The sequence below is a fragment of the Orbicella franksi genome, chromosome 9 (genome assembly GCF_964199315.1).
Source record: "Orbicella franksi chromosome 9, jaOrbFran1.1, whole genome shotgun sequence".
NCBI classification, from domain to species: Eukaryota; Metazoa; Cnidaria; class Anthozoa; order Scleractinia; family Merulinidae; genus Orbicella; species Orbicella franksi.
Genome location: NC_138153.1, coordinates 29809523 through 29833960, shown reverse-complemented (window position 1 = coordinate 29833960; position 24438 = coordinate 29809523). Strand labels below are relative to the sequence as shown.

The 24438-nt window shown below is 37.3% G+C and overlaps 1 protein-coding gene and 1 pseudogene across 2 annotated transcripts; both read left to right on the top strand.

Moving 5' to 3' along the window:
- Positions 1-1726: 1726 nt before the first annotated feature.
- On the top strand, positions 1727-8914 carry LOC145496546 (cholecystokinin receptor type A-like). Its single transcript, XM_081476243.1, has 3 exons — positions 1727-1780; positions 6853-7315; positions 8035-8914. The coding sequence occupies exons 2-3, from the start codon at positions 6936-6938 to the stop codon at positions 8786-8788; spliced, it is 1134 nt and encodes a 377-aa protein (XP_081332369.1). The 5' UTR covers positions 1727-1780; positions 6853-6935; the 3' UTR covers positions 8789-8914.
- An 11080-nt stretch (positions 8915-19994) lies between these two features.
- On the top strand, positions 19995-23781 carry LOC145496544 (cholecystokinin receptor-like; annotated as a pseudogene). The gene is made up of 2 exons (XR_014050561.1): positions 19995-20585; positions 21258-23781. The product of XR_014050561.1 is annotated as a cholecystokinin receptor-like (transcript).
- Positions 23782-24438: the final 657 nt, after the last annotated feature.

The window sequence follows — 24438 nt, the reverse complement described above, 5'->3', positions numbered from 1 at the left end:
AGCTTCCTGGGCACGGGAAAGAAGATGTAAACAAATAGCCTCCATTTGGTGCGAAAATATGCACGGACAAATGTCCGTGGAAATTATCTATTCCGAGAAGTGAATAGTTTCCTGAGAGCGACGCTTCGAAGAACAGGTTATGTCCAAGGACAGATATCCGAACATATTTTCAAAGTCAAATGGTCTTGGAGGTCATTGTGTTTATCCTTCTTAATTGAATATTTACCGCAAAACGCTGGTTCAGAAAATTGGGAAATATCATTCGGATATTTCCCTGTTTTAGCTAGCGTGCATTTAGTTGCGTGACTTATTTAGACCAATCGAAAGCGAGCGAAAATATTCGATGGATTATAATCTATGTTTCGTACCCAGTATTCCCTCTACATGGCGAGAAAATGACTTGATCATGAATTCCAAAACCAGACCGTGCACTTGTGGATCCAGCCATCGGGTTTCATGATCTCTGCAATGTAAGAGAATCACCCAAATTCTCATTTGATTTTTGGGTCAACTAGGGAATTGAAATAACCTTTACTTCTCGCTTACTAGGCTCATCGCATTAACCGATTCAGGTTGTTGGCTTTTTTTCCACAATTTCTGAAGGTTTAAAAATTCAAAAATTTTCTTTGAAATAAAAAGAATAGACCAGAAAAATTGATCATGTGCAATATATATAATTACGAAACAATCACCCTAGAGCCCCTCTGTCTCGTTCTAGGACCCTTGGAGCCCCTCAGTTTTCAGCCCCTGAGCCCTGAGCCTTTCTTTGTTTGGAACCCGAGTGCCCCGCTGCTCATGCCATTTAACGATTCATATGTTACATTCTAAACTGCTTTACTTGGCATTGCTGTTTTCTTTATTTTAAGATTCCTTTTGTGCACGTCAGTCACGACCTCATGACAAAGAGGACAGTGATGCTAATGTGAATATTAATGTATTTGGTAGGGAAACATTACATTATCTAGGCTTTTTCCTGTATCGAGAGACCGTCTTTCATCTAGTAAAGGGCATTTTAAGATAGCCTTGTCGCGCCTTCAATGATTGTGTTTACTTTACTTTAGGCAAACATTAATTTACTTTCAATATTGTGCATACGGTAGGAACAAAAAGGGAACAAAAGGGTTCTAATTAGGGCTTACATAAATTGGCAATCCTGCTGTCACCTTTACTTTCTACATTAAAAGACATTCTGTTTTATGAGAGCATATCATTATGCTATAGCAGTTACTTAAAATCAAACGCCGGAATAACGCGAGCTCTGTCAGTTCGGGCTGACATGTTGTATGCCAATGACACAATCTGTTCCTCTTAAGGGATCTTTTTTGACAACTGTGTAGAACCTTAATAAATAAAAATTTTACATTGTTTTAGGTGACTTAAGCCGTAAAATAATGAATTAGCATATGGTATTTCATCATCACCACGTCGTATTGTTGTCAGTGTTTGCTGATTTCAATTCAGTTTTGTACGCTTATCGCAAAACGGAAGATTCCAGTTGTCAGCTTAAAACAGGTTGACAACTTTTGTTTTGATTTCGGCGAAGTTTCTTTGGTAAGTAATATCTTAGGTATTTAAATAATATTGTTGGCTTAAGAATTGTTCCGTAACTGCTCACACCTATTGTAGTGTACTCCTACTGGTTATGACGTCTGCACGTACGAAAATATACTGACCAGGAATTCATGCTTCCAAGTTATATAATTTTGGATACAGACCCGTTCGGAAATACACGAGCCAAATACTACGCACTTCGTGTATTGCTACACCGAGAAATATTCAGGTTAGTGTTTTTTTTTAAGACGTAGAGCATTATCGACATGCTGTGGTTGCATAGTCTTGCCAACAAAAACTGGTTGACTTTAAAGTTTCGCGGTCTTTAGTAATTACGAGGTAAACTAAAAAAATATTGAAAATTGTAATTATAATGAAACAATTTACTGAGTTTGCTTTTTTGATGCACAAGTTAGCCTTTATATTTAAAAAAGTACACACCTTGACATGGTAAGTCGATCTTCTTTAAAAGCAGGTATTTTAAAATTATGAATTAAGAATCTGTATGCATTTCTTTAAATGTTATGCTACATAAAGTAAGTCAGTTATAACACATATATGAAGCAAGCGTGAAAGAAAGGCCCTTTTACACCACAGTTCAAAGGAACTCTTAGCTTCTTGAGGTATATGATATGCGCATTTATTCACACTGATTTAAATGTAACCAATATTTTTACGAAGTTAAATGAATCAGGGAAATAATATTTCCGGCAGGAAATGGTTTCCTTCTTTTTCGCGATCCTGTCGGATAAAACTGAAGTTGATGCGAGTTTGGCCGGCAGAAATATGTCATTTTCATCATAATTTTGCGTTAGTTTGCTTTTATAATGGGTTTTATCCTCCAACTTTCCAATGTGTTAAAATATTCTGCCCTCTGGGCTTAGATGAAAAACAAAATATATATATATTTTTTTAATTTCTATCTGTTTCACTGAAAACGTGATCTTTGTACTTCTAATCGTCAAAGGCGATTTTTGCGATGATCGAATGAAAAGGAGAATGCTTTTCTTACTGTGTTGATAGCTAAAATCCCCTAAAATTACGAAGACTTTAATTGGCTTGTGTCCGGGCTTCTGGAGTATTTCCTTATCTGAAAATGTGCAAAATGTTGAAAAAATATATTGAATTTTCCGCTTCTGTGTCAAACATGAGTTAAGATGGTCTTAGAAATCTTGACCTTATTGTAACTTGGAAATCGACAGAACGCCGACAGTCATGAAAATTCGCCTGTAACCATAATCTTTTTCTCCGCTATCAGGCACAGGTAATAATAAATTGCAGTTGGAAGCTGAAGGGAACAAATAATTAAATCTTTCTATTCTTGCATCGTGAAAGGAGAAATCAAGTTTCTAGTTAAGTATTTAGCTGTTTCCCTTTCAACCAGGTGATAAAAACTTCATCTCCACCCGTAGCTAAGAAGCAAGTAATGTTTTGGCAAACCATCTCCCATCCCATCTCCCCAAGTGTATGGACCATTGCCATCCTTTTACAGTTGCCTTCGTCGTGCATGATAGATGGCGGCAGTCTAGACCTTTGTAATTCCTTTTCCCTCGGTTTTCTTGAAATATATCCGCTCAGTGATTATTTTTAACCGCGGAGTTTGAACCGGAGCAGTGAATAGCAGTGAAGGCAGGGAATAGCGGGGAATAGCAATCATTAGCAAGAGCAGCGAATTTAAAACAAAACGAATTTCAGATACCAAGGAAAAAGATAATTTATACGTAATAAGGAATAGAACTTGTAGTGTTTTTAATGTGACACGAAACTAATTATTGGCGGTTTCGTCGAGTTACAATATATTAAGAAATTGTTTTAATACAATAAATTACCTCAACAACTTTTTAACCTACAAAATGCGATTTTAAAGATAAAAAATGTACATTGACTTACTTAAATTCTATAAACTACTTTGGAACTTGATCAACAGCGAAGGAATATAAATAGACAAAATACCATGATATATCTCATGGAGGACAAAAGATCATTTTAAATACAGGAGAGACCCTGCTACCAGCTTACGCGGAATAAACTTACGAATAAACTAATATTTGAAGAGCTGAGACAAATTAATTGACTATGAAGGTTTTTTGCCTTCAGTTACAAAATGTAGATATAACTTAATTAATATAGGTTGATTGAAAATTTCGCGAGGGTTTCAGGATGAAAAGTGAAATTTTCTATATAGAGGATATGAAACAACGTCCAATATTCTATAACTAGGGAATTCTTTTAGGCTCTGCAATAGAAATGTTTGCTCTTAAACATCGTCATAGGATTTGACTTTACAGATAAAATCGCGTATAACATCACGTATAAACACAAAATCTCCCTTCTTTATTTCTTCTCTTGTTCTGCTGTGCAGTCTCGATCTGTTTTTTGTTTTTGTTTTTGTTGTTTTTGTTTTTTGCTACGTTTTAGGGAATATAGTTTCTTCTGTATTAATTTTACTCCAACAAGCTAGAACTGTCTAGTATATCTTTATGCAGTGTAATGTGTAATGTAGACAATGTGTATAGGATGAACTAACACGAAAGAAATTGTTAAGCTAGACAATATCTTGTCAATGAAAATTAGCAAAACTCTGTGAATACACATATTGTACAGTTAATGAAGCGTGGAAGTTTTTTTCGCTAATAAGTCTTTCTATGCTTTGTTTTCTACTTTGCTTTGCATTACCAGTGCAGCATAGTAATTGCATAATGTAAGTACAGGTTGTAGTCTGGTAGTGGTAGGGTAGTTTTTTGTGGTATTGTATATCATTAAAAGAATCCTGATAGGATTTTAAGGAAATATTACAATTTTAGGAATGTTGATAGTAAGCAAATTTCAGCTTATTTTGCAAAGTTCTGATTACAATTTTTTGGAAAGTTATATTAGTTTTCGCGAGGGAAACCTAGTTTTGTGTGAAAGCATATCTTGTGCCCTTTCAAATGAGATATAGTAAACTGCACTGCTATAAATACTTCGCAACATGTTAAATAATGAAGACGATGTGTTAACTTTGACTTTTTGTACCATGACCGAGTTGAGCGAGGGAGTAGGTTGAAGACGGTTAATTTGCTTGAGCGTTGGATGTCGCGAGAAAAATGGAGATAACAAATTCACCACCTGACTGATGTATTTCCTGAGCTGTCCAAATACAGTGTATGCTGTTTTGCTGTTGTTGGCGTTCTTCTGTCTCGGAAGACAATGGAACTCTGCTCCGTGATTCAGTTTGTGGTTGAGTTGCAGCGCCTGCTGTGGTTGTACAGGCAGATTCTAGATATACAGGCTCTATTGTAGTTGTCTGTGGTGAAGATCGCGCCTGGCTCTGAGAGCAGGAATCCGCCCTTTGCCGTCTGCGCTATCTCCTCTCTCCCATTGCTGTTCTCTCATCACCTCACTCCTCTGAACGCATGACTACTTCTCCAGTCACTGTGTTCTTCAGCCACCGCCTCCCAAATTGCTGGATCGATGTTGCCTGCCCTCAAGTCTCGTTTGCAGACGCCCTTGTAGCGTAGCAGGGGCGTTCCTGCAGGTTTTGAACCAGAACCTGCTTACCCTAGTATACGTTACTGACTGATTATCGCACTAAACCATTTGCATGCTCAATGGTAGGGTGGACATGAGTATTAGAAAATGGGATTCATTGCAACGGCAAACTTTTAAGTTAGACATGTGTGTGGATAAAAAATAAAGAAAATCGTAAAAATGTGCCATTTCTACGTTAAATGAACCCGACTGTAAGGTAGCAAAAGCAGCCAGTTAATAGAAAAATGCTCTCACAAGTTGAAAACATCAACAAAGTTTGAGAACTTAGATAGGCACATGTAGTGTGTCTGCCTTTTTAGCGTTTTGAATAATAGTGAGGTTATAATACTTCCCATTTCGATTTAGTTATTTTATAACCGTATATGCTTATCTCAATTTAGAGTTTGAGAACATGAAAACGTAATTTGGATTTTAGAAAACAATGAAACAAGATTGAAAAGTGAGGCAACAATAAATTAGTAATATTGATTAATATTTACTATATTCTGGATAAGATAAGTTAGACAAATTGGCTGTAAGCCCCTAAAGGTAGGATTTTGAGCGACGTTAAAATCTAAACTTTATCAGAATTAAAGTTTTCTAAGATTTCAAAGGACAAAGAGTTTCTTACTTAACGATAGTGCACAAAGCTCTTCCTCCACCGAATGAAAACACCTCTTCCAAATGCTCTTGTAACTTAAATGACCGATAAATTACTTTTTAAAAAGCGGGACAACTTTTTATGGTCATTTACATATAATTACAAAACCAGATGATCGCAAACTGGTTAATTTAAAGCCATTTGGCCTCTTGTTGAACGCGTTAGAACAAATTAGAATTGGCCAAGCTAAGCTTAAAAATAGGTAAGACAAGAGAGAGCAGCTGTTGCCATGTGGGTGTTTTGTAAAAGACGTGTCGCCTAGTGTTGCCGGTGTCTTTGATAGCCTCTTCTGATGTTATATAGCATGACAGTTCACTGACGCTGTGGCGGTAGGCAAGCCGGTATGTAGTAGTTTTGTGCCTCCTAGTTTAGAAAAGATTGTTCCGGGCAAAACGTATTGTAAGCTGGGACTCAAGGAATAATTATGTATATTCACCACAGGAAAGACTTTTAAATGATGATGCTTCGCACGAATTCTCCTGTTTTTGACTATTTCATTGTTTGACTTGGTTTCTTTCAGTGAAATTGATTGTTAACTGGTCGGTTGTTTGTAAGCAACCAGATTCGAATACAACTAAATCAGCCAACAAATAGTGATTGCCATCCATATAACGCGTCCAAATATGTCTAACAATACGTTAATATTCACCAATATGCAAATAGGGTTACTCGAAGCTTCATTAAAAATACTTTTGTCTATTGCCTAGCAATGATGTATGTGATGTACTGTCTATGTTTTCCTCACTAGGCTCAACATGCACATTAGATACCGATTTTCTTATTCTTTTTTGAATGACTGCTATTGGCAAAACCGGTCAAAGCACTGTCGGCTCGCTGTTCTGGAAAAAAAAAAAATGATACTAAACTGTCCAGATACGTCAGATCACCTAGATCTGCGTTGCCATATTGTGGCTTCTTATCTGTTCTGTAAAGTGTTTAACTAGCACGGCGGATTCATGGGTAGCTCTTATGGCAGCAGTTGAAAATTGGACCACAGTAAAGAATGAACTTTGCAGCCCTTTTAAAATACAGCCATTGACAACTTCCCTCCTGAATAAATCTTTGACTGACGAAGTTTGCAATCTCAATTTTGCAATAAATCTCAACTTCCCATTTTCTTTATTCTTTAGTAAAGAATGGCAAACCGCTGAAACAGAACAAGAGAGACGTACAACCTAATCAGAGGATTATACTAAAGACTGTCTGGAACGTTATGCCCTCAATAATAGCCACCAACTCTACAATAAACGAAAGTGTCAGTGACGAGATGCCAGTTTCCCAACCTGAATGGTTGAATGTGTTACAGTACACCATGTTGACAGCAATCTTTGTGATCAGCGTCATCGGAAATACGCTCGTCTGTTTAGTCATCGCACGAACTCCACGCATGCGTACTACCCGGAACTTCTTATTGGTGAACCTAGCTGTAGCAGATCTGACTGTCGCTCTGCTATGCATACCCTTTGAAACAGCTTTAAAAATCACATATCCTCGCTGGCCCCTGGGGTCTGCCATGTGTAAAATTCTTTGGCCTACTATGACGTCAGTGACCACGTGTTCCTCAGCTACCCTTGTAGCCATCAGTTATGACAGGTAAAAATATTTCCTTTTCATCTAAAAATGGAACCGTTAATTACTGTGGTTTTAAATTTGACGAGTGCTCTTTGTGGACCCCTGGTAACACCTAGCATCAAATCTTTACCAAGACAACATTTTCTAAAAAAAGTATTATCAATGTTGATAAGTTAATAAAGATGGTGAATTTTAAGCTCGGTAACGAAATGTGAAGGTGAATCAATCAACATGACACGAGCGTGGGACAAAGAAAAATTCTGAGTCCCCGACAGGAATCGAACCCATGACCTCCCGAACACCGGGCGGGCGCTCTATCCAAAGAAGTGCTCGTGTCATGTTGATTAATTCACCTTCACATTTCGTTACCGAGCTTAAAATTCACCATCTTTATTAACTTATCACTACTCACGATGAATTCGATAGCGTTGATCCTAGCAGTATGCAGGACACCTATCATATATGAACTCAGTTAAATGACCTTGCTCTCCATGAGTTCTCGTAGCTCAGTGGATAGAGCGCCCGCCCGGTGTTCGGGAGGTCATGGGTTCGATTCCTGTCGGGAACTCAGAATTTTTCTTTGTCCCACGCTCGTGTCATGTTGATTAATTCACCTTCACATTTCATATTATCAATGTTGCTATCATTACAACGACTAGCTGTTTCAGTCAGTTATTTGTTTATGTTGTCTATGCTCTATCTAACCTACAACAACAATATTTTACCCATTGATCACACAGGTATCGAGCTGTTGTTCATCCCTGGAAGCCTCGTTTCACTTTACTCCAAACTATCATAATTATTTCAATCACATGGTCAGTGTCCTTTGTGCTCGTCATACCCTATTTGTTGGTGCTGTCAATCAAGGACAACTACTGCGAAGAAGTGTGGCCGAGCACCGTCACCAGGCGCGTGTACACTCTAGGACTCTTCATCATCCAATTTATCGTGCCACTTGTAATCATTGCTTTTGCCTACACCAAAGTGGTTCTAAAGCTACGAGATCAAGCGGCTCGTTTCTCCGGAAAGGCAGGCATCCAGGAATCTATTCCATCACCTCGACCAGGCCCGTCCAGCAGCTTCCTGACTGCCGATGGCAGCGACGTGAATTCTATATCAGGATCGCCACTCCCCGACAAGAAGTTTTCCACTGGGTTGAATCAAATGCAACTTGCTTTGTCTCCCCGCAGCCCCAAGCGTGGACCAAGTAAGGCAATTCAGCGACTGGAGCGCAAAACCAAGATCGTCAAAATGTTGGTGACGGTGGTGCTCCTGTACGCCATCTGCATGCTGCCCAACCAGGTGGTGTGGTTATGGTACGAGTTTGGATCTGGGAAGAATTGGCAGTATATTAAAGCGCTTCTAACATTGGGCAGTTCCATGGTGTATTTGAACAGTTCTGTAAATCCTATTCTTTATGCGGGAATGAATGAAGAATTTCGTAGAGGGTTCCTCGGCCTCTTACGTTGTCACTGCAGGCGTCCTATGAACTAGGCGTACACAGTTATCTGTAACTGTGCAATTTTCCTCGGGTTCGACCACTCGCATTAAACTATTAAAAGAATAATAAGTCATGGAGATCGTAGAAGGGGCGTAGATAACAGTGGGATTTGCCAGTCAGTGAATTGATATCATACATTGGATGTTTACCAACAGGAACATGTCTCGTTACGTATACAGTGTGAGCTATTTTCATTTTGTTCCGACCATATTTGCGTTTTTGTTGGTTCGTCAGATTGGTTGTTTGTTTGTCGTTTATTATATTTTTCAACCTAGTGTGCTACCTAGTGTGCTACCTGTACAAAAAATTGTATTATTATAATAGCTTAAAAATAGCAAGCCAGTAGGTGAAAACACCAGTTTCTTAGGGAATAAAATTATATTTCTTTCGTTCGAGAGTCACTGTTTTCCGTGGTGAATCGTTTCGCCTTTCTTCGCCCGGAGAGACAAATATGCCGCAACTATCGCTATGAAGCGTTTTCACTCACCTGGCCAGCAGCTATGCAAATTTATTGGAACAAACAAAAGAAAGTGTTTACATAAGAAAAGAGTTCAATTCCCACAGGATTGGTTTGGTACACCAACATGGCCGCCGTTCCATTGCTTTGGAACAACAATATGGCTGCCGTGACGTCATGTGAAAACGCTCTATAGCCACAATTGACAATTTTTGATAAGTTCAGCCATAATTTAAGGTTAAACTTATCAAAAGAAGTAAAACACTCAGTACATTGTGAATTTCGTCATTGCCGTGATCGAAATATAGATAAACTTTTGTCTGAATTTGTGATTTTGATGAAACAAAGATAATGTAACTTATGTTGTTAGTAAATAAATCCTTTGGCACTCAGCTATCGCATTTACAAGCAGCAGATCGGAGTCAACAGAACAGCTAGAACTCTGGCAAAAAGACCTGCCGCTCTAACTGAATGGAATTATAATAATAAGGTTATACCATTAACTTCGTTATACATGGCACAGCAGTGAATAATATAATACGACCATGTCTAGATCTTCTCTGGATATCATGTAGTTTACAGCATAGTGAGCGCTTTTTAATTAACTTATTGACCAGGATTTAAGCTCATCAACATCAATAGTGAAAGTTTCGTTGTAAATTTCTGTCAAATTAATACTAGTCATGTAGTTTACGTGTTTATTGGTTTATAGAGGATACCCAAGTCGGCAAGGTTCTTGTTCACTACCGCCCTGTTTGGTTTAAAATTCTTTGAGCGGTATTTTGTCATCAGCAGTATAATGATATAATACACCATGAGTCTTGGATGGGAAAAATGACATCAAAAAAACAGCTGCCATGGTTTTATTATGCCCGGTAATTTTTGTTTCGAAGATTATTGCGGCGATGTGCCAATTGCTTAATAACGAGGGACCTTCTGTCGCAAGGGTCGGAAAATCAGAAATGATCTCAAATATTGGTTGTTTTTGTAAGAAGAAGCTGGCAATTGCAGGGGTAGACGTTTAGTGTTCAGGAAACCGAGATATTAAACCAAAAAAAAAAAAGGTTTCTTACATTGCAGTTTAGGGTCCTGAAATGTCCAGAAACCGGGCTACGAAACCACATCGTGGAATTTCGCATTCACAAAAACGGATAACAGAAATTCAAAATGATAGCAATGACTAATAATTCAGCTGGATATTTCTTAATTTTTGACATTGACGTATTGCTTTTGCAAGAAATACGGATATGTACTCCGGGTAATTAGTTTTTTATTATTATTATCTTATTTTCTGATTTATGTATAAGCAAAATCAAAATAAGAACGCAAAATAAAGCTTTCTCTAAACAAAACAAACTACCCGTCAGCAACTAAAGAAAATATAAATGTAAGCGAACTGTATATTCAAAGTTCCAGACTTTAATTAGAAGTTTTCATATCCTTGTTTTGAATACATGCAACATCGCGTTAATTAACAGGTTTCGTTTGCCTGCGTCACAAAATGTTTACTTTCACATTTTGCTTTGAGTAGAGCTCGGTCAAACAGCGTAAGAGAATGGACAGAACGCTGCAAAAGCCGGCAAACTGAGGAGAAGTTACAGAGAACTTACTTCAGCTGACATCTGCAGGTAAGGTAGCTTAAGGTATAGAACGGAAAAAAAAATGAAAACCACCATCCATTTTGCTTTTCAATCATCAAAGACGAATTAAATCGAACTCTATATCTTCCTAGGCCTCGTCTAAGGAAAACCAAAGCTTATAATTATGTTGGAAATTGAAAGTATATTTTTTTAAGCAAACGAACTCACAAAAGTGGTCGCTTTAATGTGTCACAGATTGTGCAGTGAGGTTTGAGCAGAACATTATATCAGTCAGTGAGGGGATGGATGCGTCGGAAAAGAGTGGCATGTTTACCGTCACTAAAGGGTTTGCGTCTTGCAAACCCCTGAAACATGAAAGGGTGGTGCTTTAGTTCTTCAGAACACAGCGTTTCTAGTTTTCACTTTTCACATTCATGTTCTTTATGTTTGTAAAAGTAAAATTAGAACTACTCCTTATAATGAAATCGGTACACAAATCCCGTTCTTCCATTTTTTGGTGACTTAAGTCTGACAACACACTGAGCGCAAGGCTTGTTGTTATGCACTCTCTATCTTTGATCTTAACATTGCTTCGAGTTGATGTTGTACTTCGAATATGGTTTCCGAGTGTCGCGATGAGAATAATGCAAATTGATTTCATCTAATAAAGGAGTGAAATTTTCTCGCTCCGGCATCCACTAACATGAAACGTATCTTAACCTCAGGTGAAACTGAAATAATCAGTGGCCAAATTTAACATCCCAAATACTTGGTTTTGACCTTCTATTGGCACAAAAATGCGTTTATTTTAGTTTTTTTTTCTTTATTTTTGTTTCCCCCCCCCCTCCCCCCCCAAAAAATATATATGCTCTTGTAAACAGTACAACAGATTTGGCGCTGACTTCCTGTGGTACGTTAAGTTTGTTATCGGTCATTGCAGATTACGGGAAAAGCACACGCTGAGAATTGTGCATTCATAATACATTACGTAGAGGGTTATTTCATGACTTGATAAGCGAAAGGAAATGAATCCTTTGACGAATTTCACACGGTGAAAGAGAGATTCAGCGGCACGGGTGTTTTTTAAGAAACAGAAAACAAATGCTGTAATCTGATTGGCTGAGCCATCGAACACTATCAGGCATTAGTGTGCAGTGGCTGGAGGTCGTCTAGGAAATGACGACCCTATTTTCGTTTTTCAAAGATTGGGAGGAAAATTTTGATGCGAATGGACAGTTAAATTCCTAAGAAGTCTAAACGAAGGACATTTACGGTTTCTTAACTTTTAAAAAAGTTTAAAATATTGAAAAAAACTGATGCGCGCGCACACACAACTTCAATTTTAAATGACAATTCAACCCGAACGATCTTTTTCAAGCGCAAAGTTACGTTTAACAATTGGATTATTTGCTCTTGATTTCTATGAAGTTATAGTTGATTCGGCTTCGGCCTAGTCAACTATCACCTCATAGAAATCTCGAGCTCATAATCTAATTGTTAAATAGAAACACGGGTGGAAGTTTCGGAGAACGAGAAATGTTGTGGGAAAACGAGCCGCAAGCGAGTGTTTCCTTAGCTTTTTCGAGTTCTCCCAAACTTTCACGAATGTTTCTAGATCTATAACTCAATAGAAACACGGAGGACATGTTTTCTATTTCTTTTAGGAAACACCGCGATCGCGACGAAAGTAAGGAAAATAAACTGTTAACTTTGATTATTAAAATGTAAATTCTCTTTGCTCGCGCCATCATTACGTCAACAGCTCGTGCTAGTTCTGTGTTTCTATCAGGCTTTAGTAGAATTGTACTAGTACAATAATGCAAAATGATGTAATCTGATTGGCTGAACCATTGCACTCTCTCAGCCATTAGTGTTCAGTGGCTTGGTGTGGTCGAACAAAATGCAACGTTTCCACGTTTCTTCGAAGTTTTGCAAGAACATTTAGAAACAAATGAAATAAAATTCCTAAGAAGAGTAAAAGAAGGGCATTTACGGTTTCTTGGATTAAAAACGCTCGAAAGTCACAATTTAGTCCGCGCGAACTCTCTACAGCGTGGAGTTTAATACCAAGACCAGAAAAAATTGGAATCGTTATTTGAAGGAAAATTTGGTTAGAATTCTACTAAAACAATTAGATTATTCGCTCATGATTTCTATGAGGTGATAGTTGATACGGCCTTCGGCCTCATCAACTATCACCTCATAGAAATCTCGAGCTAAAAATCTAATTGTTAAATAGAAACACGATTTTTAACCAATCAGCGCGCGTATTTTCTTAGGAATGTTTTTTAATACTCTTTAACAGTTTCATTAAAAATTAAGGAAAGCACTTGAAGACGAAGCACGGACAATAGGAGAACATTTCCGAGACATGAAATGCTACCGTTATGCATGAATTGAAGTTAATTATTCAACGATAATAAATAAGAATATCTCACGTTTTTGTATCTTTGTTCTGAAAGATAAAACGGCACAATAAAGCTGTCTTGAAAAGAGGAAGTACTTCATTCTTTTCCACGGATCTTTTGGTGTTTTTTTTTTTCTCTCTCTCTCGAAACGTCTTATGAAGTAGTTTCAAGTTGATCTGATAACAAGTGTCCTCTGCTTTCTTTCTGGTAGACATTTGAATTATGCATGCATTAATCTCGAGCGTCGATCTAACTGCAGAAGTGAAAAGCATTTTTACACGAGCAAAATTAATACTTCGCTTAACTTTGAATTCCAGGTTACCTTTCGAACAGCCCGGCCCTGGTGTCAACACCATTCTATATTTGTTTCTCAGGTAACGTTACAATTGCACAAGTTATTTCACAGATTCATCTATCATGAATCACAGTTGACGGCAGTACTAAGGGTTCACCCTAGCTCAGCAGTCGATATTAACTCGATGCGCTTGATTGCACTTAGCTTTTCCACTCCATAGTTCTGTTGTCTGATCCAGGAAACAGGTATATTCAATAATAGAAAATTGCCACAAAATTTGACTAAGTCCTTTTCAACAGCACCTTATATCTGATTTTCCATAGTTAATAATTTGACATGGCTGTAAACGAATTTCAAAGACTTAATTTCATTTGTGAGTTACACTGTAATCCTATTGTACTCTTCCCTTTGTCTGTCCCTTGTTTCCAGTTTTGTAGTCTGATTATTTTGTTTTGTTGTTGCTGTTGTGGTCATTATAGTCTTACTCAAGGCACTGATTTCTGTCAGCCCAATTAACAAAAACAAGAGTGTGAATAGTATTTTCTGTTTGGCTGATCATTTGTGCATCTCCAGAAAGTTCAGAAAAGATTTGCTTTTTCCTTTCCTTGACTATTGTTTGGCTGAAAATGTACCGTATAATTTATACGTTTAAATATTGATATTTTAAAAACCGCTAAATGTAACAATGGAATTCAATAATTTCATTATGCGACAGGAGAAAAAATATCTCTTCTTTTCAATAATTCGAAAACGTAGCTCCTTTGCTGAAAATGAATGTTTGAATTATGTTTTGCTGTTTAAACGTGGGCTTCTTTTACCAGGCCTAAAGACAATCTGTTAAAAACAATTTTATCAACTTCAACTGAGTTTCTAAGAATTAAATGAAAATATGAATGCTGTACCAATATAAAACCACTGTAATGATGAATGTTTTATCATCATTTTCTGAATTTTCTAATCATAGAAATTAGAACGACCTATCTTAAGCGGCCGAACAGCCATTAAATCAGTGCTCCCTTAAAGTCATCGTTTCTGAATGAAAGAAATTTTCTACCGCCTTTTGATTCTAGCCAGTAAATGAAAAAGCAATTGGGAATCTCTGGCTTTGGCTAAGGAAGAAGTACAGAGTATAATTTACAAACGCGTCAACTCTCTAAATTGTGGTTTAGATAATAATTAACTGAGGTTTTTGACACTGTCAACGTCACTGTCAATGGCTACAATGTTGTTCTTCAAACACTATTTCGTTTAAATCTACTGAAAAATATGCCACATATTTTATAGAAAATGTAAGAAGCGTTAAAAAAGGCTCTAACACAATTGCTCTGTAATGGTATTGTGTAAAAAAAACTAGAGGAGCCTTTTAATTGGCTGTTTGTGTTTAAATTCGTCATTTACAAGTTTTTAACCAGTTTTACCCAAAAGCGTGCTAGCGTCTGCTTTTGTCCCCACTGTCTGGCCGTTGAATTTTAAAGGTAAAAATGAACTATTGCCATAAAAAAGTTCAAATTATTGAACTGATGCATAAAAAAGCGTTTGAAATCAGATCGTCCATATATGCCTGTTACCGTGTTAAGACCGTTTAGGAGAACAAGAGGAGATTTGGTGATTGAAAGACACGAGGATCTGTTTTAGAAAGGAAAGAAAAGAAACATGGTAAGTGGTGCTTATTAATTGGATTGAAACCACCGCCATCTCCATTCTTTATTTTGCATAAACTTGTAAGTTATTCCTATGAACTTTCTAATGTATATCACATACCCCTGAATCGAAACTGAGTCCCTGAAAGCGAATTTAGAAAAAAAAAAATTCAATTCTTTGGGGTAGAGGATGAAATAAAAGCCGGTTTGAAATGGTTAGGCTTACGCCGAGATGAACAAAATAGTTAATGAGTCAGGAAGCAATTTCACAATTTGTTTTGTGTGAAATTTTCAGTCAACAACAAAATTCGACGTTGTCTCTGTCCGAATTAAACGACATGAATTTTCTTTTTCACGTTGGTTTAAGATATTTCCTGACACCTGCAGTCTTTCAATACAACAAAGATGTTTTGTTGTATGCTTGCCGCGTTCTGCTCAAACTTATTCAATTGTCGTCAGCCCATTGCTTGAAAAGTCCCTTCCGACTATGCCTGTTTGAAAAGTTTTCCTGTTTAGGAAGACCTATTGCTTCTTGTACAGCTCTACAGAGTTTGGAGAAATATTTTACAGTGCTCCTAGCACAGATGGCGTTAACTAGAACTCTGTATTGTTATTAACGAGAAAGATTAGCCAATTAACACGCGTTAAAAGCAGTTTTTAAAAGCTCATTCTCTAAAAAGCCAAAGCATTTGCATTTCCAATTGAATTTCTTTTCGAGCGCCTCAAATTGTTTTCCTCGCCTTGTGCATGTTACACTATAATTAACGTCTCCAGAATATTGGCATACGAAGGTTGATATCTCTGGCTTGAGAGAGGACCCAAAAAGCTTCATTTATAGCTTTTACGACCTCCATCTTGATGCATTCGGAAAGCCACGTAAGAATTATTTTGGCGCCAAAGTGTTCTAGATCAAAATTGATGAAGGCTGCTTATTGGCCAAGCTCGATGCTCGTTCACACGTGAACAGTTTTGTTTTTCTTTTGCTTTTCATTTCTTAAGACCTAGCTATCTTTCTTTCGCGGTAGAACACAAATATGTAAAATGTACCTAAAATTTATTTAGTTTAAAGACAAGCAAAACAAGTGCAGTCGACTTGTGCTACGACGTTTCTTCGCAGCATGTGGTCTGATAATTTTAATGGTATCATTATTTTTTATGCGATTCATAATGGATAAACTGATGGGCAAGTATTTTAGATCTTTCATTGAATTAAAAGTGTTTCTGTTTCTGTTTGGCACACAGAAAAATAATTAAACGAGGGAAGATATTTCCTAGCGCTACTCGGCACGACATTGATTCAATCTTTTTTTTACCTCTTTTGATGTTAAACCCAATGTTGGGGCAGGAAAGTTAGAAAAAAGGGATCTTTCTTCTAAAGAAACTTCATTAGTTGCTATTATTTCTGCATATGTATGACGTCGTCATAGTGTGTGTACTGAGCTTTTTACAGATGTTCTTTCAGCTTATGATAAATAGCTGTCGATATCTAATGTAAGAAATGTAGCTTTCTTCATGGCGGTAGCGAGAGGTCTTAATCGGGTAACGGAGCTGCGTGTTTTTGGCTTCGGCTTTACTATGTTTATTTACTAAATGAGGTGAGTTTTAGATATTCATCTTACTTCCTAGCTTTGATAATTCTGCTTTGTTTTATCAGTGAGACGATTCCTCACTGCATTTGTATCAAACCTTGTTACCTTTTTGTTAAATAGTCACAACACCATGGTGTAAATAATTCAAAAATCTAAACGGAAAATACCAAACGTCGAAAATATAAATCAGGTTCGATTTGAATGGAAAGTTTCAATTTTTTTCTTTTCGATTTAATGTTAATCCTCGGGCAAATAAATGTTATACCTTCAAACTACGCGTGAGCAATTTAAAATATTTTTCTTTGGACCAGAAAAAAATGATATAAAATATTAGATCGACTGTTTTTTCGACGAATCGGCTGCAAAAATTCATCCAAAAAAATTTTTACTTGTTTTTCCCTGGCAAAAGGAAGGATTATATTTCACGATTTGACGTACAAAAAGAGAACAGCGTAGAATTTGTTATCTGTGCCAAAACACTTTTGTCGCATGCACCTGCGAGTAAACGAAATTAACATCAAAAGTGTAATTTTGGATTTTGTTAAAAGTTCTTCTATTCTCATAGCAAAAACAAAATGCAATCGAAATAGATTTTATCGTCAATGGGTCGCGTGTTATTACTAAATTCTAAACCAGATATGGACATAAAAAACAGGATGTGGAAAGGAACAGATATTTTATATCCATGCAGAGTTGTTATTGATAGAAACAAATACAAAAGCTGATCAGTGATTAGCGAAGCTGCACATGCATGCAACTTACGTTTCTTGTTTGAAAATACTCAACACTCCGAAAAATCTTAAGACATTTAGCAAACTTACTAACCAATGAAATTATGTTACCAGCTGACTATCAGTCGTCGAGTTTGAGAAAACGTGAGAAAATTAAGTTTTCGTCGGACCGCGTTCCGGAAACTTGTCTGTGTGGTCTCAATTGTGTGAGACGCATCGTAAATCATCAGAGGTTATAACGGAAGACTTGCACCAATCCTTATTTTTCTCCTGGTTTTTAGGAACTTCTAACGCACATTTGGCATCTGGCAGTCTTGGGTGCAATTGCCAATGCATTACTGTCATCTTGAATAAATATAAAATAAATTTAAAAAAGTATTAAAAAAGCATAAAGAATTTGCAGAGCAACATAGCACAACAACAAAAAAGAACAATGTGCATATAGAACATTGAACATTGAACATTTCACTAGAACGTTTGTTCCTATAAAATCAACTAAGGTACCGACGAATTTAATCGAAAACAAGTCTTAGTGAGTATATCCTACAATAAATTATGAGTAGACTGCCTAAAAAGCCCTTTGGCTACGTGGTGAGCTAAGTGTGCTCTCTATGTGAATATAATCCGCCTGTTATGCCTAGTGGCCTTATCAGTAGGTTCAGATACAGAAAATGCACTTGAATCAAAACATTACTTCACCCACTACAAATTTTGTATAAAACCAGTACATTCTTTCCGTAATATGTTACTTGATTGAAAGACAAAAAAGTGAGGAGGAAACCTTTAAAAGAGGTCGAGAACATTAAATACTTTCAATGCGTATTGGTGGTTCTCGTGTTCGAATAAAAGCGTTAGAAAACATCAATGAAGAAGAGCGAGGAAAGCGGAGATAAAATACATGAATTGTTCTCTCCAGTTTTACATAGAGATAAGGTTCATCAGATTGTCTTACAGGTTTGTACGACTCTTCCTTATTTTAGGGGAAGGAACGATAAATGCTAATAGTGGCTTCCTTAGAAGACCAAAGAAAGAATTGAAGCTTAATAAGGAATCAAGTTATGATTTCAAGGACTTAGCTGATTTAATTTATTACATAACAACACGTTATTTGCAGGTTACATGCACAAACTGTGAATATATTAGAGACCAAATGTCATCTACGGAAATTATTAGACAAGGTTCCGGAGTTTTGAGAGTTTTCGTATTTGTTTAGCCATTTCCGATAAGTGGCATTTTTTTTTTACCTTAGTAAGCATTTTCTGTCGTTATAATTATGTACGCAGTGAAATTATTGTGGTTTTTGATGCCAAAATTTTAATACAGAAAATCCAATTTATACTTTCGCGCTTAAGTTTAATTTGATAAAATTCGAGATTTAATTCATTGATTAAGACAGCTCAATCATCTCCAAGGGTCGTAAGCGCGCAAATGTTTCTAAAAAAAAAAAGAATAACTGCTTAACATAAAGCTTCTTTTCCTGTATAAATTCACTCGTGGCTTTGCTTAATGAAATTAAGCCAGCCGTAAGAAATAATAAACTGTTTTTCTTTTTAGTTTAGAAGAAAGGTCTCAAATATATAAGCATAAAAAAGGATCTATATATTCCAAGACCTTCTTTACCTACAACAGCTGATTTGCAAGTTCAAATAAGCCGCCGCCATGCAGGAAACGATGCAGTCCCTGGAGTGGAATGGGGCGTGTATGGCGGTCATGTTGTTTGAACTATTAAACTATTTTAAATTGATTCTTCAACTATAGAACGATTTTTTAAAGTAAATTTAAGCTCAAATAATAATTAAAATAGTTATTATCTAACAACAGCATGCCACAGAGAGGAGAAGAAGAAACAAGAAGGCAAGGTTGATTGTTTCGTAAAATATAAAAAGAAACAAAGTAGGACATTAGGAGAATGTTGAATTGACAATCCAAATCAGATTTGCTTCGCCGGCTAGTCTGAGTCATCAGTTCATTGAAAGAAGTGTGTCCTTCGACGTCTTTCTTTGACAGTTTTGTTTTCGGAAGAAAGTTGTTTACAAAGCTGCACACATGTAAAAGTAAATAAAAGTCGGCAAGTGGTGTTTGTGTTCTCGTGCGTTATTGAGAACAACTTTTCCTACTTTGCCTCTGGATATGATTGTGCCAAGGTAAAAGGCACGAAGAAAATTTAAAAATTACTGTTAATTGTCGCCCACAGCATTGAAGCTCAATTGAATCACTTAAACATCAAATTGTCTTCTTTTGATCTACCGAGAGACAGATTATTTTAACGCTTTCACTTAGATTATTTGTATTCTTTTGGCACATTCCTCTCGAGGGTTTAAGTTCCCTTCGAAACTCAAGCAAGGTATATACATTCAGAAGAAGGAGAGGAAAAAAGTATTTTAAAATCTTAAATTAAGTACACTTCTTAGAAATAGTGTCGATAATTTGAATTTATATTTACTTTGGTGGTACTTACCTCTTTGATCTTTTTTCGTATAAAATTGTTAAACCCGGACGAGCTTTTACCTAAAGGTGTTGAGGACTTAAGTTATTTGCTTAGCTTATGAAATTTCTTTTCTTGTTTGTTTCTCCTTTGACAGGCTTTTATTTGATGATTTTTCTAGGATAACAATGGGTCGGACTAAACCAAACCACTAGTCAAGCTCAAAAAAGCCAAAACGTGTTAAGCGTTTCTGAATCATTAAAACATCGTCCGTTTCTTTGGTTTCACGCTTTCTACCCGATGGCAAATCTCACCGACAGTGGAAATTCACTTCCAAATAGCACTTCACCGAGTTTTACGTGGCTACAAGTAACAGAGTATACCATTTTCTCCGCTGTTTTTCTCGTCAGTGTGACAGGAAATATTCTCGTCTGTTTGGTGATCTTTAAGACGCCACGTATGCGCACAACCAGAAACTATCTCCTGGTGAACTTAGCAATGTCCGATCTGACCGTGTCGCTACTGTGTATACCATTTGATGTAGTTCTGAAGATAACCCATCCTCACTGGCCATTGGAAGCCGCCATGTGTAACATACTGTGGCCAGGGATGACTTTGGTCACCAACTGCTCGTCAGCTACTCTGGCGGCCATAAGTCTAGACAGGTAACGGAGAAGTGTTTGTGAGGTTAATATTGTTAACAAGAACCAGTGTAAGGTTTTAGAGTTTTCCTGTCTATTTTTACCATGGTCCATGGTAACTTCACACGACAAAAATAGAGATGAGCAAGCCAGAATGTTGCTTGAGAAGGACAAGCAAAGCCAAGAAAACAGAGAAAGGAATACAAAAAAAATTAAAAACCCCAAAGATAAACAGAAGAAAACAGGACCGCCGCATCCCGTATCATTACTGACTTCTCGGACATAGTACCTTACTCCGATCTCTCTGCAATTCCAAAGACAGTCTAAAATCGTATTTCCCCTGAGGATGCTAGAAGACAAGTGATGTAAATAAAAAAACAGTGTTTTGCATGTTGATGGTTTCTACAATTTCTAAGTTCTATTGCCTTCACGATATAGATCATTTAATTTATTCTGAGTTTTTCCAGCTTGTATGTCTGGCTTCTTTGTGCAGCTTAATTGTTAATCTTCGTTGGTATCGCTGTCAAGTAAACGCTATTTTTGATTTCATTCCATGTCTAAAACTCACTTGGAACTTCTAGTTAGATATTATTGTTTCTCGCGAGCTGGGCTACCTCTTAAAAAACTATGTTACATTGCCACACGACTGTATACTCATTTCTGGACACCTGTAACATGTTTCACTTATGTTGTCAGATACCGGGCTGTTGTACATCCCTGGAAACCACGCTTTACATCATCTCAGACAGCCGCCATCATTGCATCTACCTGGTCGGTGTCATCATACTAGTGCTGCCATACGCTCTCGTACTTAAAATCCAAGGTGGCTATTGCGCTGAAGACTGGCCTCACCCTTCTGCTGTGAAGGTCTACACCATGGGGTTGTTTATCTTTCAATACGCTTTACCGCTTCTCATAATCACTTTCGCTTACCTAATGGTAGCTAGGAAGCTTCGCCACCAAGCAGCTCGCATTGCAAGGAATCGTCACGAAAATGGCATATCAATGACAACTTACGGCCTAGGAGCAAATGGGTATCAACTGCACCCAACAAGCGAAGCCTTTTCCGTGTCTTCCCCTACCGTGCAACAATCTGAGGTCCGGAAAAAGTGCAGCGATTCTGCTAAACAAGACCTTGTTCCTCAAAGCATTGATCCTCCGCAAGTTGACAGAAGGGAAGTGAAAAGACTGGAACGCAATACCAAGATAATGAAAATGTTAGTGACTGTTGTGTCTCTGTACGCCATCTGCCTGCTGCCCAATCAGGTTGTCTGGTTGTGGTACGAGTTTGGCACCGCACAAAGCTGGCCCCATTTTAACGAGATTCTCACTTTTGGCAGCATCATGGTGTATGTAAACAGCTGTGTGAATCCTTTGTTGTACGCTGGTATGAATGACGACTTCAGGAAAGGCTTTATAAAACTCCTCAACTGCAACAGGAAGTCACATGCAAAGACGCTTGTATGAGAAAAACTGCTGATTACTTACAGATTTAGAAATTGAATGCACTGTGATTGGTCGATGAATCAAGTTTGAAGAAAACAACTGCCATCAGGATATTTGAATCTTAATAGAAAGACACCACATTTTGTTTTATATCTGAGGTACATGGGTACCATGACCACATTAGAAAGGAAGGTAGGTTGACAGGCAAACAGGCAGGTAGATAAGCAGTTATCTCGATAGCTACAAAAAGTTAGGTAGGTTTGGTTGGTAGGTAGGTTCATTTAGGCAGGCAGGAAGGTAGACACAGTTGGGTACGTACCAGGTAGGTAGGTAGCTATAGGTAGGTTGGTGGGTAGGTAAGAAGGTATGCAGGCCGGAAAAAAAACAGGTAGAAAGCTAGCTGGGTATGTACGTAGTTTTTATTAATCTGAATCCAAGCGACTAGAATATTGCTACCACTTCGTCTGAATAAGATATCGGTCCTCTGCAGAATATCTTTCACCGGCCTTTTTTTTTTTAGGTTATCCTTACAATTATCGCCGCATTCCTGAGTGGAAGGACTTTAAGGGTGCGTTCCTTTGGGGTGATCTGGATCAGGATCAGGATCAGTGATCTTTGATTTCTGATCCTGATGCAAATCACCCCAAAGGACTGCACCCTAAGAGTAAATAGTCATGTCACTCATGACGGCCCAGATAAGGTTTCACACCAGTATCCTTGGTCATTTTGGTTAATAGAAGTGAGCAAAAAACTCATATGATGCGTGATACTGTGATGATAAACTAAATATGAGGCTGAGTGGGCGAAGCTTGAAACGTCTACTAAACGCCGTCACTATTTTACAGTTGCAAGAGCCTTTTCAGCCTCATATTTAGTTAATTATGCTAAATTCAGAATACGTGACCATAAAACCACATTCCAGTCGCGATCGTGCAAAAAAATTACTGGCTTTCAAATTTTTATTGCAATTAGCTTTCTTTTAATATAAAGACGTCATTGAAATATGTCAGTGATTGATGCATGAAGCTCGAAAGCGGACTGCCATTGGGGCGTGCATTGGTTCCAAAACATAGCAGTCTAAGCTGTGTTCCAAGCTAGTTTAATAAGCTACAATATTTATATAAGAATTAGAGATTAATTAACAACGGAGTTATACTGGCTATATCGTTAATTTCCACAGAATACGAGCTATTACTAAAACCCTAGACCGTATCCTACCAAAAAAGCAGATTACTATATTACTATTAAGGTTTCTATTAGAGCAACATAAATAAGATTTTACGAAAGAGTTCGAGATTGCTTACCGATCGAGAGCTTTTCACAAGGTTAGCCGAAGATTTTTGCCTATTTTCAGATGTAAATGTTTGTAGCTAAAACTTTCGTCTCCTGATACTACACAAACCTTAAAACGTTAGACATGGCCTAAGTGCTGTTAACGTCTAATAAATATAAAACTATTATAAAAAGGGACTCATTGTAATTTGCAGGGTTATTATTGACGCAGTACTCATGAAAGTCAATCAAACAATACGAAAATGTTCTGAAAATGTAAAAATAACTGCACGGAGTTACATTTTGTTGATAAAAACTTGGAAATTCCAATTTGGAAAAACAATTTTGCTATAAAACGGTTGCTATTGAAACAACAAGTTCCGAACCTATGAAAGGTCATACCAAAATTTTGTTTTAGAAATAAATCTCAAATAAAGTCTCGCAGAGTTTAGAATATTTAAAAATGTTGAAAAGTTTAAGCGGTTAAATTCAGCCAGATCATTTCCTGTCCCTCAGTCCAAACAGAGTGGTGAAATACCTTGCTCAGGTGTATGAATCAACGAAAGGGGCCAGTTCGAGCGTGACTCACTCTATTCGGCGCCCAACGTGCTTTTATCTATCAAATATGTGGGATTACTATACCTGTCACAAGAATTGTTATTTGAATGATGGTTAAAATTCACTGTGATCTCGATCATTATTCCTTCACGAGTTGATTGAATACCAGCTTAACTTTATGGAAAACGTAATTTTCATTCTTTCCCCAGTAACTCTGGACAAAAGCAGCAGAACTATCAAAGAGAAGTAAAAAAAGCAGTCAACTATGCCAATAAGAAAAAAAATAGAAAAAAGCGACGACGGAAGGAGTTGGGCTGATCAACTATTTCCCATTTTACACTACATGGAATTTTTGGTACGGCTCGATCGGATAAAATTGCTACCCTTGTCAATGTTTATCCGTATTCGGACTTCCTAGCTACATAACGCGTGTGTGGGTGAAAGCGGGCATGAGTACCGATTTATCCGAGGTGGGCCAAAAATAAAATCGAAATTTAGCAATTATTCTAGGAGAGCGCGTTGGATATGAGACGATGGTAGATAGGCAACGAGGCGCGTAACGCCGAGTTGGCCATAATCATCTCATACTCAACAAACGCGA

Coding starts and splice junctions, on each gene's coding strand:
- LOC145496546 (XM_081476243.1), top strand. CDS start 6,936: ATGCCCTCAATAATAGCCACCAACTCTACAATAAACGAAAGTGTCAGT. Junction 7,316..8,034: donor GTAGCCATCAGTTATGACAG/GTAAAAATATTT, acceptor TTGATCACACAG/GTATCGAGCTGTTGTTCATC.